Source organism: Triturus cristatus, chromosome 7, assembly GCF_964204655.1.
Source record: "Triturus cristatus chromosome 7, aTriCri1.1, whole genome shotgun sequence".
In the NCBI taxonomy this organism is placed as follows: Eukaryota; Metazoa; Chordata; class Amphibia; order Caudata; family Salamandridae; genus Triturus; species Triturus cristatus.
The window spans coordinates 1,247,749,963-1,247,764,867 of NC_140590.1; the positions used below are offsets into that span (position 1 = coordinate 1,247,749,963).

At 45.7% G+C, this 14,905-nt stretch overlaps 1 protein-coding gene across 1 annotated transcript in view; it reads left to right on the plus strand.

Moving 5' to 3' along the window:
• Positions 1-7,895: 7,895 nt before the first annotated feature.
• LOC146811718 (serine protease 53-like) overlaps positions 7,896-14,905 on the plus strand; it is a 138,860-nt gene continuing 131,850 nt past the window's right edge. The window contains exon 1 of the mRNA XM_085618717.1: positions 7,896-7,986. Within this exon, the coding sequence (XP_085474843.1) occupies positions 7,896-7,986 (91 nt within the window). The remainder of the gene's footprint in view (positions 7,987-14,905) is intronic.

A 14,905-nucleotide genomic window follows, 5' to 3' on the forward strand; every position in this document is an offset into this window, starting at 1 on the left:
GGACCGGTTTCGGGGTTTGGTATCACTTTGTTCGCCCTAAGTTGGCAGGGTATGCCCTGACGTGGGTCCCTTGCTCACTTTGCCACTGGATTCAAGATAGCCTGGCTGATGAGGGTTATGAACCCGAAACCGGTCCCAGGATGCTTGGTTCCGGTCTAGGTAAGACAATGCTTGGCAGTTCGGGCTGGACTGTTCCCATGAGGCACAGGGTCAGACTGATTTGCATATGGCCATGTCTGAACTGGGGGGGTGGAGTGAGCTAAAGAATGATGATGCATTAAACCCAGATCAGTTGACTGGGGGCAAGTGTTTGATTTGCTCAAGCACTCCGTCCATCATCCCCTTTATCGCTTTGTTAGCCCTAAGTTGGCAGGGTATGCCCAGACGTGGGTCCCTTGCTCACTTTGCCACTGGATTCAAGATAGCCTGGCTGATGAGGGTTATGAACCCGAAACCGGTCCTAGGATGCTTGTTTCCGGTCCAGGGAAGACATGGCTTGGCAGTTCGGGCTGGACTGTTCCCATGAGGCACAGGGTAAGACTGATTTGCATATGGCCATGTCTGAACTGGGTTGGTGGAGTGAGCTAAAGAATGATGATGTATTAAACCCAGATCAGTTGACTGGGGGTGAGTGTTTGATTTGCTCAAGCGCTCCGTCCATCATCCCCTTTGGTATCGCTTTACTCCATTTATTATGCACCACTGGGCCCTTAAACTTGTTCTCACATTCCTTATGTTACCAGTTGAACCATTGCACAGTTGTCGTTTAAGGCTACTAACTTTTAAGACGGTGTTTCTGGTTGCTATTATGTTAGCCAGATGTGTTAGTGAATTACAAGCCATATCTGTGGCACCTCCATTTACCTCTTTCTTCCCAGACAAGCTAGTGTTGAGAACTAGGGCAGCCATCCTGCCCAAGATAGCTACCCCCTTCAACTGAGCCTAGTCCATTACCATTCCACCATTCTACCCTCTGCCACATCCAATGAAGGAGGAAGAGAGACTTCACTATCCTGACTCCTGGAGAGTGGTCAGCTTCTACATGGGCAGGACCCATGAATCAGGCTGGGTGATCAGCGCTTTATGGGGTACATTGGAAAGATTAAGGGCAAGGCAGAGCATAAGAGGATATTGTCAAGAGGGTTAATTCTGTGCAGTAAGATCTGATACACCATGGCACACAAGAAAGCACCACAAGGTGTTTTGTGGTCCTCCCGCTGGCAAGAGACGAACCAGTTGCAGACATTTGCAATTTGGCAACCTGGGTGTCCCTATACACCTTTGCAAAGCAATATTGTTTGGCTCCTGAGGTGAAGAGGAAAGGTCACTTTGCTTGCTCAGGGCTTCAAGATTTCTTGGTATAACTGACTCTCACCAACTTCCTGCTGGGTGAATGACTAGGATTTTTATTCAAAAGCTGAGGAGTCTGCAGGTAAAAGTATCCATCAGAAGAAAAAGTTACTTACCTTCTGTAATGCACTTTCTAGGGGATACTATATCTACCTGCAGATTCCTCACTGACCCACCTAATATTTGAATGCCAGCAGCATTTTGGGTAAATTTTTTACATGAGCAGATCTTTCAGAGTATAACTACAAATTTGACAACAAGCAGCAGGCCGCAGTTCCTTTACCGTCGGCAGTCAACAAACATATTAGGTAGATTTCTTTACTCAAGTGGACCGTTCAGGTAATTTTGTAGCGCAAAAGTACAAATCTCAATGCATGCAAGAGTGTCTTGAATGGGAGCGACTAGAAATCAACTCGAAATTACATTTTCAAGTTGAATTTTTAAACAAACATACTATTTGGGTAAAATTTGAGTTTGTGATGCCTTCCTTGTAATTATGCTTAATTTCATGTAATTTTGCACCAGAACATTCTTCAAGTTTTGCTCATCTTTAGTCACATATAGCGCCAAAGATTATCTGACAATCCCTACCTGTGTGGGAGAGATAGAGAACACCTTCTGGATCCAGACTGGTATTCAAAAGGTGCAGAATCTGCAGGTAGATATTCTATCTAGCAGAAAGAGCGTTACTGAAAGTAAGTAACTTTTTAATGTATTATTAGATCTTTGATTGTTTATTACATTTTGTATTTATGTATGAAATGCTTAACTCAGGTTGTTGGATTTTTTAGCGGGATTAGATGGATGGTCAGTGAAGTAAAATATTTAATATTAATTGGTTAATGTATTATTTATGTTAATTAATAAGTTACAAGTTAATTTTATTTTAAAACATTTTAATTGATTAAAATGTTTACTCATTTAAAACCATTATTATGTATTGTGTGATATTTTGCAGGTTTATTTCTGTTTTTTAATGTCTTTTTTAAAGTTGGTATTAATGTAATATTGATATTTGTTACATTTCAATAGAAAATGTTATTTTTGAAAAAGAGAATTTGTTTAATGCATGTGTTGTTGGTGAGTTATGAGATTTTATTTTTTAAAATTATAATTCTTATGTTTTAATACTTTTTTTAATTAATTTATATTCTTTTTCAAGAAGTGTACTTTTTTAAACAGAAATGTAATGTGTTTTTTGTTTCAAAATGTTTTTTAAGGGAATTTTGTATTATTTGGGTGTTCTGCATGAAACCCCAAACCTAGATGCTCTTTTCCAATGTATAAAAGAATGGAGTTAGAATAGTACATTTAAACCCTCCTACTTACGTACCTCAGACAATATAAGCCCCTTTCCCAAGAAGCCCGGCCTGTACACAGTAGTACCTGCACAGCACAATGGCAGATGCAAAGTTAGTGGAGGTAGACCTTGGATACCCTATCCTTAGATGAGTTTCAATATCTGTGTTTGGATAGACGGAGGGAGCCTACAAGGAACAAGGACAGGTAGGTCCCTCTGAATTTTCTTAAGGACAAGATAGAGAAGCTATGTAGTAAGAGGGAAACTGTGATTGATTCAGGTGAACATACCTTGATTGGAACCTAGAGAAGGGATGCTGTGGTGTTACCATCTCTCAGGCTCTTAGTAGATGTTTTCCCAGCCAAACCCTCACTTTGTCCCTAAATTTTCTTTCCACAATTTCCCTAAGACAATCTCCCTCCTACATTTAAGAGTATCACTGATACCAAGTCCAGGAGCTATTCCTATGGATGGGTTAAGTCTACATGAGATCCTGGACTTGCAGTTGGACCTACTGAAGGGTGAGGAAGAGGAGGAGGCCAGGAGGTGAAGAAGGAGCAGTTGAGATTAGCTTGCCAGGAACAAGAGGAAAGGAGGCAAGATTAAAAGCAGGATTGAGCCCTCAAGGAAAGAAAAGAGTATGAAATGAAACTGTAGATACAGAGGGTAGCTTTAGAGAAAGAGAAACTAAGGACAGCAGCAAGGACAGCTACATCTGGAAAAGTGATTCCATGTCCAACTATATTGGAGTACTTGCCAAGATTTCCAAATAGATTGTGCATATGTATGCAGAACAATATATTTTGGATTGGTTTGTGAGCTTCAAGAGCTCTTCTAAGCAGTTACTCTAATGAGTCACTTGCCCATGGAAGGTACGTCAGTCAGTGGGAGAATGCGTGTGGCTGAGCAAATGTACAATGAGCAAACGAAGGAGTCACTCGTCAGATGGTTTGGGCTGAAGCTAGATCAGAACCTTGAGAAATTTAAAAGAAAACAAGACAGCATTCCATTTGAAACATGATACCTGGTGTGTTGATTGGAATGAGTGGTTGAGAGAACTGGAGGCCAAGGATTGGCATGCCATAACCATTGATGGTGACAGAGTGATTCAAAGACAAGTGCTTTGCCCCACTTGGCCAATACCTGTCAGACTTAACTGAAGAATGCAGAGAAACATGCAGTGTTGGCTTGTAAGTGATTAGCTAACAAGGTTAAAAAGATCTTCAGCACTATGAGTCTAAGCCAATGGGAGAAAACGAGAGAAAAGAATTCTCAACAGACTGGTCCCAAACTGAAGGGTAAGGGTCAGAGCAATTGCCTACGTTTCAAGGGCAGACTTAAGTAGAAAGGAAATTGGGTTCCAAGTAAAGAACAATACAAGGAGACAGGAGAGCAAGCCAAATGTGATTACTTGTTCTAAGTTTCACAAGGAAGGGTTTTACAAGAGACACTGTCAAGGGAAAGACCATGTACTAGTTGCAACTATCATAACAAGTATGTTGACTGAATGAGGTAACCAAAGAATGCCCTGTTACGCCCAGCCTAGTGGCTAGGGACATCTAGGAGAGGGACCCAGGTGCCTTTAAGCACTTAAACCCAAACTTGATGAGGTTTGTGTTAGAAGCTAGCATCAATGGGAGAAGGGCTCCTGCCCTAAGATATACAGGAGCTCATAGGACTATAGTTGAGGAGGCATCTCCCAAGGTGAAGGAGGTTCTGACTCATGCCAATGGGACAGGCTTAGCCAGTGGAGAGGATATGATGTATCTGATTTGAGGTAGGAATCAATGGCAAGTCAGACATGGTTGATGAAGGAGTAAACGAGAAGCAAACCACTGGATGTCTCTTGGGCAATTTCTTCATTGCCCCTGGTTTAGTCCCAGGACCAGAAGTTTACAAGGATTGGACCACGTCCGCTGTGTTGACCAAAGCATGGGGAGACTGGAGCCATTCTAGATTTGCCTAGATCATAGGAAGGTAGTAAGCGCATAAGGACAGGCGCATCCATCATCCTTGATCCAGTAGGAGAGGACAATGCAATACCTGAAGGGGACCAGGAGTTGGAGCCTTGGTGACTGCAAGAGCTACAAGGTTTGTTTGCTGTTGAAAGACCTGCCTGGGAGGAATTACACCAGACACAAGTTGTATGCCTTACCAGTCGCGGCCCGTCCCCTGCCAAAGAGGCGGGGCGGGTCGGAGAAGTGACCTGGGTGTGGGGGGGGGGGGTGCATGGGAGGGGATTAGGAGGGAACAACAACAAAATTATATTAGAGAAATAAACTTACCTGATCGCAGCCGCCGCCTCCGTAGTCCACGCCATCCCACACTTCCTGATTCTGGGACAGGCTCCCAGACTGCACTTGGCCAATCATGATGCTGCAGGAAAGTAGCGTCATGATTGGTCTGAGCGATTCAACTTTGTGCTCCCAGGTAGACTGGGAGCTTGTGCCTTCTTTCTCCAGCCCCAGCAACACAGCTGGGGCTGGAGAAAGCTACACTGAGCATGAGGTGTTTGGCCGGCATGAAACGGCTGGCCAAGCGTCTCATGCGCAGTGCACTCCCCCACCACAGTGTTATCCCCCTGGACCTGCCCCCAAGACTCGTCAGAGTCCTGGGGGAGGGTCCAGGGGAATTTAATAAAACGATAATAAAATGGGTTAAAACCCCGTTTTATTATTGTTTTATTTGTTGTGGCTGGTGGTGCGGGGCGGCACTCCTCCGCCCTAATGGAGGGGCCGGCGCTGTCCCTTACACTTATGTGACTTTAGAAGGAAGCCCGGGAACATATCTGCGAGTGATGAGTCAGAAGATGCTACATTTGATGGGAGGATTGACTGTTCTCTATTTAGCCTGTAAATCCAGAGCCAGTAGCTAGCAAGATGCTAGTGGGCTCTTTAGTGCACAGAAATTCCTGTTGTGGGTGGCTCTCAAAGTGTCATTAGCAGGATATGTGGGCATTAGAAAGAGCCAATTTATGTTGGACCCTCTGTTTTACTGGCTAGTGATGTGCAGGGATACAGAGAGGTCCTGTAGAACATATACCACTTGCCAACTGGGTGGTAAGTCAAAATGTAAGACCAAGGCATAATTTTGCTGTAGGTGTTTCATTTGAGCGGGTGAGGAATCAACATTGGAAGTCCATTTGATTCCCCCCACCACAAACGTGGCTCCAGGCAAAAAGTATATTTTGGTTGTGGGTAAATCATGCCACTAGGCAGTGTTTAATTTGAGCTGGGGGTAGCAGGTGGGTCCATCGGCCCTCGTTTTTGGGCACTGGCACTTATTTTACATCAACAGATTTTGACCCAGAACAAGAGAGGGAAAGGCAGAAAAAGAGGAAAGAGAAAGACAGGAAACCAGTGACAAAGGAAGAAAGCAGGATGAAAAAGATACTGCAAGAGTGAGATGAAGAGTCAGAAAGTGTAGGGATGAAAGAGGAATGAGGTTCAATCAAGACTAAGCAGCCTTTGAATTCAGCACTGCCGGCGACAGGATTCTGAGGAAAGCTTTGGGGCCACTTCCTTATTCTTTTTCAAATTAAACAGTGCCACCAGGCCTCCGGAGGTAGTGCCTCTGGCGAGAACGACTGCAAACGTGGTAGCTAGTGTATCCCTAGAGATATTTTCTAAGGGTTAGATTTCCTATGACAATGATTTCCAACAGGGGATCCAACTTTATCTCTTCATCGCTGAGACAGATGTGGGAGCCAGCTGGTGTGACCACAACTTCTCAAAGCATACCACCTACAAACCTGTACATAGTTGGAAAGATTCAGTAAGACTCCTAAACGCGTGATAGTGCTCTCCCTTTGAATCTCATGAGGAAATTCTACTGTCCTGTCTCTAATTCATCTACCCAAAGAGAAATGTATCAGTGTGTGGCCCACTCACCATGGAGACTGGTGGGAAGGACCTTTTCAATCACCTAAAAACAGGATGTGGTGCACTCAGCAATTATTCTTTTGAAACTGATAGCATAATACACGAATCAAGTGACAAAAAACTTTCAGGCTAGCCAAAGCTGATGGATGGGTATGACCAGAAAGTGGCCCTGACTGGCTGGATACTGATAGGGTCAGAAGATATTGGCCTTGAAGCTCATTTGGCCCAGAGCATTAGAGAATAAGTAAATTGAACCATACATGTATTGCAGTCGGTCTCTGAGGCCAACTACTTGGTTGCCACAGGTGCTTGCGTGGAAGTCGCTGTAGCATCATGCCTGTGAAGTAATGCTGTAAGACAGCCTCGTGGACATTCAGTCCCAGTTTCAGGTATAGTTCTTGCTGGATGTCGACTACTACCAAGCTGCTGTGGGAAGTGTGCATTTTGGCACAGCGCACACAGCAACGTGACCTGCCTCTGGTTGCTTTTTGGGAATCGGTTTGCCTTACAAGATGTTGGGATGATGGCACTGGTATTAGGACCCTCAGAAGTGGGGCAGAGGGGGTCATCTTCCCCATGGACTCGAACTCGTGCTGCAACATAATTTATTTAAAGATTTATAAAAAAAAAAAAAACACAAAGCAATCTTATTAGTGATGAGGCTGCAAGCACGGCTAATTTCGCTAGATGGCACTATATGTTGCACTGTTGTGGTTCAATTTCCGAATATTGTATATGTTTGTAAACGTCCAAACGTCGACCCGTACCCATGCGAGCTACTGACAGAGCCTGGCAAGCTATGCGTTCTCCCAAAAGTTGCCCACTTATCTCTAACATGAAGCCTCCTGCAAGAGGGTCAGTTCTAAGGCTTTTGCGTGAATAATGTCATCTCTTTTACGCTTGGTTTGAGGACCGAAGAGTTATTTAGCCCACTGAGGAAGTGAAGGCACCCTCAAAAAGTTACTGCTTTGGAAGACCAGCTGTGTTTGGGAGTTCTTGGTGTTCTGTCCCAAATGCGACCGACTCGTGCCCTAGTCAAGCCACTTGGCGGCAATTTTAGGATGTCATCCTTTCATGCAGACATTGGGCAATCTTCCTGTCGTTTCTGGGCCGGCCCGTCCTGTAATGTATCAGCCTAGTGCGCCTGCTCACTCCCCTTTCGCAACATATTTTGCCTTTGGGGGTGCGACGATTCCAATTAAAAAATGCACCTATTTTGCAACATTTTCTGTATCACCAATACAGGTTGTAAATGTTTATAGGGCTGTTCAGAGGGCGCGGAGAGCCCTCGCCCACGGTACGGGATGGGTGTGTGAATATTAAGTGTGCCCGGGGCGGCGCTGGCATCGACGTGGTGCGTATAAATGGTTTCTGCTCTAGATTTGGCCCTGGTAGTGTGTGCCGGTTCCAGGAAGATGCGAAGCCTCCTGCCACTCCTGGGCCTCGTTGTCATCGGTGAGTCGCGCATGCGCTCTGTGGCCAGTGTGTGGACTACGTCGTTGCGCATTTTATCGGCTGCTTGAGGGCTCTTGTGTGTACGTACTCTGTGCAAGCTGTCCACGCTGGGATGGCTGTGGTACGCGTTCTCTGTGTGGCTTGCGGCCCGTGTGTCTGCAGAGCTCTCTCTACTACACTCTGATAAATAGCTCTGGTTTTTATGAGTCCGAACATGTGCACGCAAGGCGCAAGCTGTACACAAGACTAGATGGCACCAGGCCCGGCTCTAGGATTCTTGATCAGGGAGGACCATGAACAAGGAAGATGAATGGGCAGTGGTACAAAGTATTGCAGAAATCTAATAATATTTTAGGAACTGAAATTGTCATCTTCAGGGAAAGAGGTGTGGCGCCGCGGCCAGGGTGACGGACTCCGGAACCTGGGGATCACCTTTCGATCCCGGCGGCAGATTAGCCCAGCACCATGTGACTCTGGGCAATAGCTTGCTTAATCTTCCCGACGGCCCCCAGCGCCTAGAGACCCTTACGGGTGATTGTTCGTGTTTTACAAATGTGGATTATTATCTTTTGACATTTTAACACCATAATCACCAACCATTGAGGTACCAACTTCTCTTCCCCTGCTTGCTTCTGGCTTTGTGGAAGGGGAGTGACGTAGCATACAGATTGACTGCAGCACCTGGTCATGTGCAGCAACCGAAACATTCCTGCTGCCACACATCTCTTTGCAGCTTTTAAAAATTATTCTGCTAGTGTTTACCCCTCTCTCTCCTTTCTTTACTCTCTCCCTTCACCTGCACTCTCACGTTCTCACCGACCACATCTATTAGATTTTCTGTTTCTGTATGTCTGTCCATATTTCATACCAACTTTTCATTCTGTCTCCCTCCTTCTGTCTTCTTCTCATTCTACAAACCCCTCTATCTATTGCAATCCCCTCTGTATCATTCCCCCTTCCGTTTTTCCGTCTCTCTCGTTATCCATCTCTTATTTCCTGTCTCTCTCTCTCTCCCTAGTTACCCTGATTTCCCCCATTTCCATTGCCCCAGTACTATTTCCATCCCTCTCTCTTAGTCTATAATTTCCCCCTCTTTCTCACTCCTCTGTCTTCCACATAAAAGCTATAGTTTGTTCTTTTTCTACCTCCAATGCCCTTATTCCTCACTCTCTCAAAGAGTTTTACTTCAGATCTTTTCCTGTTTTGAAAATTCTCCTTTTCTTTCTCATGTCATTAACCCTCATGTCCCTCTAGCCCTCAAACTTGTTTGTGTCCTACACCTAATGTTGTATTTTATTGTGTCCCATTAACTGAGTTGCTGCCGTCAGTAGCTAGCTGCTTTATTAGACATTGACATTTGCAGAAGACCATTCTCTGTAGACATCAGTGGCAGTGGTGGGGCAAGGGGGTGGGAAAGGATAATAAAAAATAAAAAACTTACTTTTGCGCCTCTGCACGCCTCTCCTTCATCTTCTTCATCTGCTGGAGAGCACCGTAAGCACCCAAGCTCCCATACTCTCACAGCCAATCACAACACTGCATGAGCAGCATTGTGACTGGCTACCTGGGAGCCTGGGCATGTTCGGAGAGCATGCTAAGGGCCTCATTACGATGTTGATCGGAAAGCCTCCGACAACAGTCGGATTCCCCTAGATCGTGTCGGAACCCATCCACCCGACTCGGTCGGAAACAATTCTGACTGACCGATTACAATGCTTGCGATCACAAGGAGAATTCCGATTCGGTTCCGACTGGCATTAGGTGAATCTGAGTCGGTCATAGCTGATTCGTGCAGCTCAATGGCCAGCATTTCCTCCCGACCGATTACGATGGCGGACTCCAACAGCCTTTCCGAATTGGTCTGTCTGACACAAAAAGGCTGTCTGAAAATGACTTTGGGGACCCCTAGCAGGCCCCCCTTCATCCTGAGTCCTCCGGTTTGAGGTCGAGGGGGAACCCAAGGTACCCCCGTTAAAAACCATGCACAGTGTGGCAGGCACCATGGGGTGCTTCCCACAGGATGCAAGGTTTTCCGCAGACACCCATTTTCCCCATAGGAGCCTGTGTTGTCGGTCGGAACATAGGCTCCCATTGAAGTCAACGGGAGGTCTTCCGAACGGTGTTTGGAAGCATCGTAATCGGTCAGGCGGAACCGCTGATTGTAAGTCGGGCGGAACCGAATTCGACAAGGAATCGGGTAGTGTAGTTTCTGGCCGACATTGTAATGAGGCCCTAAGTGCGCATGACGGTTTGGCTGGCCAAAGAGGAGTGCAAACCATTCCTCACTCTGCTCTGGTCACAGAGCCGAGCCCCGATCTGGCTCTTATTCATGCATATAAAAATAAAATGATAACGTCCCATTATCATTATTTTTATTTTTCCACTGCTGAAATAGCAGTGGGGCGATGCTTCTCCACCTTAGTGGAGGAGCCACCACTGGTAGACATTAAATAGATTCCTGTCCTTGTGCTTTCAGTTCTGCATGCTTTCAAAGGTTATTCAAGAAAATGGAGGGACCTTGTTCTACCTTTAGTAGACATTAGACCAAAAGTATGTTTTATTGTTGAGTGTGAAAGGAAAATTCACCTATTTCTGGAGGAATTGTTAGATACAGTGGAGAATCCACAGGTGGCATTTCTTTTACCATATTATCCCTTTCTTGGAGGGATAGTATCATATTGGCCTTTCCTTGGGTTCTACTCCTGATTTGGCACTTCCTCTAGGTATCGGCAACCTCTAAATCAAGCTGTAGACTGATGGAACGTCAGAACTAAGAAGTGTGTGTGAGACCTTGATTCACCCTTTCCTTATTATTACTGACTAGGAAACTTCTAACATCCTCTTCTGCATCCATCCTTCGCTTTGTCATCCTTTGCTTTGTCATCCTTCGCTATTCTTTTTCTCCCTTTGCCATTGCCCTTCTCTCCACTTTTGTTTCCTACCCTACCTTTACCAATCTCTTGTTCTACCCTTCTCACCACTTAGACTGTCCTCATGTCATCTTTTCCTTGGCTGTTTCCCTCTCTCTATTTTCTCCCTCTCTCACTCCCTCATTGTGCCTATAAATAGTTATTTCCCTCCCCTCTAGCCTCTTTTCCTCTCTTCTCTTGTGAATCATTTCTCCCTCTTTCCTTTCCGCCTCTCTCTGTTTGGCTCTGTTCCCCACTCCGTCTCTTATTTCCTTTTGTCTGTCTCTCTTTATCCCTCCTTTGGTCTTAACTCTCCTTTTGCCTCGACATAGATAGTGAAATAATTTTTTCAGTGCAACATTGTCAACATCGAATTTTCCTTTTACCAATGTTTGGTCATATTATTCTTTAAATGTAAAGTTATTTCAGTCCTTTGTGTTTAATTCTGAAGTTCCATCACTCTTAGATGTGTACATCATCCTCCCCAATCTATAAACGGATGGAATTTCATTGGAATGAAACTTCCAATCTCAATCTGGTATGTCACTGCACAGTTTGTAAACCAAGAATGCTGGCACTAGGCCCCTCCTACCTCCCCTACTCTCCACCCCACCTAGCTTTTGTAGGTTGAGGTCTGCTGCGAGGGACTAAAGGCAACGTCCCCACCTAAGACTAGCTAATTGTGCCTCTCAAAAGTATCAGCAGCTTCCCCAGGAATCAAAGTCACCTCCTGAGGCCTGGGATGGGCGGAGATGCGCCATGCTGTGACTCCTCTGCCGGCCCATTGTCATTCTGCCCATGACAATGGACCGGCTAACTCTGTGGCTTGCAGAGAGTCACACTCGAGCTGTAGCAGCCTTTGGGGTTGTGCGCCATCAGGAAAGCTGGCCCAGATATGCGCACCTGGTTTTCCACTTCTGAATGGCCTTGGGTGGGCCAGAATCTTCCTTGGGTGGGCCTGGCCACCCAGCCCACCCTCTAGGACCGGGCCTTGATGGCACAGGTGTGCATAGGCTGTGTGAGACTTGCAGCTCATGTCTCTGCAGAACTCTCTACATACTGATAAAATGGCTCTGGTTTTCATGGGTTTCAGCATGTGCAAGTTGTCAACGAAAGTAGATAGCTCTGGTGTGATTTGCGGATCGCGCCTCCACAAACCTGTCTATGTTCTTATAAACAGCCCTGGTTTTCTTGGAATCGAGCACGGCCAAGCTGTGAACAAGACTAGATAGCGCTGGCGAGCATAGGCTTCATCTGACTTGCCTCTGCAAACCTATCTACACACGGATAAATACAGGGGGATAGGGGGTGGTGGTGAGCTTCAGATTTCCCAACAGTCACTCTGGGACATCTTGTTAAAATAAATTATATGAGAAGCAGGACATGAAAGGTGCTTAAGGGGTAGTGCAAAGAGAGGAGTGTGGACTGTTAGGGGTACTTAAAACTCAAAAATGTTCAAACGAATCAACATTGTTGAAGGCCTTCAAAGTATAGCCGGGAGAGAGTGTGTGTTTTTGCCAGTGTGGGCATGTAAAAAATCCCAGGTGAAATCTGACCAGCGCTTTACATTATCTGACTGAAATCACTTGAACCCAACTATCTACTACAGAATACATTTTTTGAGGGGATTTAACACCCCCTCTCTGGAGCAACGCCCCTGGATAAATAGCTCTGGTTTTCTTGGTTTGAGCATGTGCAAGCTGTCAACAAGACTAGATATTTCTGGTGTGCATAGGCTCTGTGCGACTGGCGGCCCGCGCCGCTGCAAATCTATCTACACTGATCAACAGCTCTGTTTTTTTGGGATTCGAGCATTTGCAAGCTGTCAACAAGTCTAGATAGCGCTGGCGAGCATAGGCTCCGCCTGACTTGTGGCCTGTGTCGCTATGAAAATATCTCCACAGTGATAAATAGCCCTAGTTGTCATGGGTTCGAACATGTGCAAGCTGACCCCAAGATCGCTCTGATGTTAACAGGATCAATGTACCTTGATGGATAGCTCTCCTGAGGCCTGATTGTGTAATCTGATGGGTTCTAGTTACCTACTGGCTCAGTCAGGACCGTCCCTTAATCTGATTGACCGGGACAGCGCCCTCGGCGGAAATAATATTTAGTGTTTGTTGTGGGGAGGGGGGGGGGGGGGGTCGTTGCGGTGTGACAGCAGAAGGTGTGAGGAAGATGGGAGGAGGGCAGGGGGTTGATGGGATGCTCAGGTACATTAAAGAATGATTACAACGTCTTTAACGGAACCCTGTTGGGACCAAGTGGGATGGACATACTGCTGTTTGCTTGAGAGGCCGCTCCCTGCTGTGCCCCTCAGAATATTTGGCGCCCAGGTATGGGCCTGGACCCAGCTCGCCTATGCCCAGAGCCAGCCCTGTCAGTGTAACTTGAATCTCTGCTGCTCAATTCCCAGTCTGTACAAACTCTGCACATGGACTGATAGCCCTGATGTTCAAGGTTCTGTGTGAATTGAGAAGCAAGACTGTGCAACCCATCTACACTGACAGATGGCTCTGGTGTTGATTCCCTCCAAGCAGGACCATTGGTATTATGCCATTCTGATTCTGCTGTGTTTTCTACATAAATATGGATTTGCGACGTAATTCATCATCAACTGCATCATTTTCTGATCTTACCCCACAAAATATCTGGCTCAGAATGATCAAAAGTTACTAAAACACATTTAGCATCCACCAGAGATGGAATACAGACAATATGAGAACCAAGTTACTTTTTTGATTTGGGGTGTGCTCCTTTCACTCTTGAGAGATGGGTTTCTAAAAATTCGAAACCCTAGTCCTACTGAGCCGCGCTTGATGTATTCTCAATTAACATTTTGCACGCTGAAACAAAGACACCCCTTAGGAAATGTGTTTCATGCCAGAGGTGGAGTTTAGAGCTCTTTAAAGAAAATGGAAAAATCCCTTGGTACATGCCAAGCTGAAGCTTCCACCTTCTGTGGGTGACAGTGGAGTAGGGTAGGAGCGAAAGGCTGATTCGAAGTCACACCTCGCGTAACTTGTAAGGCAACACACTCTTATAGAAATGGATTACACCTTATGCCTCATTCTTCCAACATTCTACACTTTCTGTCTCTTATCTCACTCTTGCAAGTTCTTTTTCATCCCTCCTTCCTCTTTTTGTCACTATTTTCCTATTTTTCTCTTCTTCGTCTTCCTCATTCTCTCTTTTCTTCCTTTCGCTCTCTTGTTCTGGGTCAAAAGCTATTAATGAAAAAGGAATCGTAGTCCCCTAAAGTGAGAGCGCTTTCCACCGCCTATAACCACCGGTACAAACTAAGCCCTTTAACATACATCTTGTCCTCTAACAATCTGCCCGTATGTTTCTTACAGTTCTCCCTTCAGGGCTTTGGTGGTGCCCTCGCAACCAGTTTTGTGCAAGATATAGGATATGTTTCTTTTAGACTAGTCTAAATTATTATTTTATTCTTCAGCATTTTCCCTGTGCGACCATATTCCTTAAGACCCCTTCCCTTCTTCCTGGCACCTTTCTCTTTTTCCTGCACATTTTACATCTAGCACTCTGACTCTCTTCTCTACACCCTTCTTTCTCTTTCAGTTACCTCTGTGTTTTATCCACTCTCATCTTTACCTCTTTGCTGTCTACAGCACCACTCACATATGCCCTAGCCACCTCCCAGTCAACTCTTTCCTGACAAAAGAGGAGGAGCCTCAGTCAAGCAGGCAAAGAGGGCATTTGAGGTTGTTTGTTGCAGTCTGTAAACTTCTTGATGCCATCCTTAAGGCTACTCCCTACAATGGCCTCACTACATTGTTTGCAGTAGCCCACTCTGCCACGGTGACCCATAGCTGACAGGTGGGCCCACAAAGCCACTGCACCCCAATCCTAACCTGCAGCACCATTGTCATACAAGTCCTTGGACCCAGAATTCACGGTGCTGGTATTACCTCCACCCTCCCCTCCCAAGGGAACAGCCTGTCAATGTAGACCGGTCCGGCTTGGGTAGTAGGGGTTATATGAAAGGG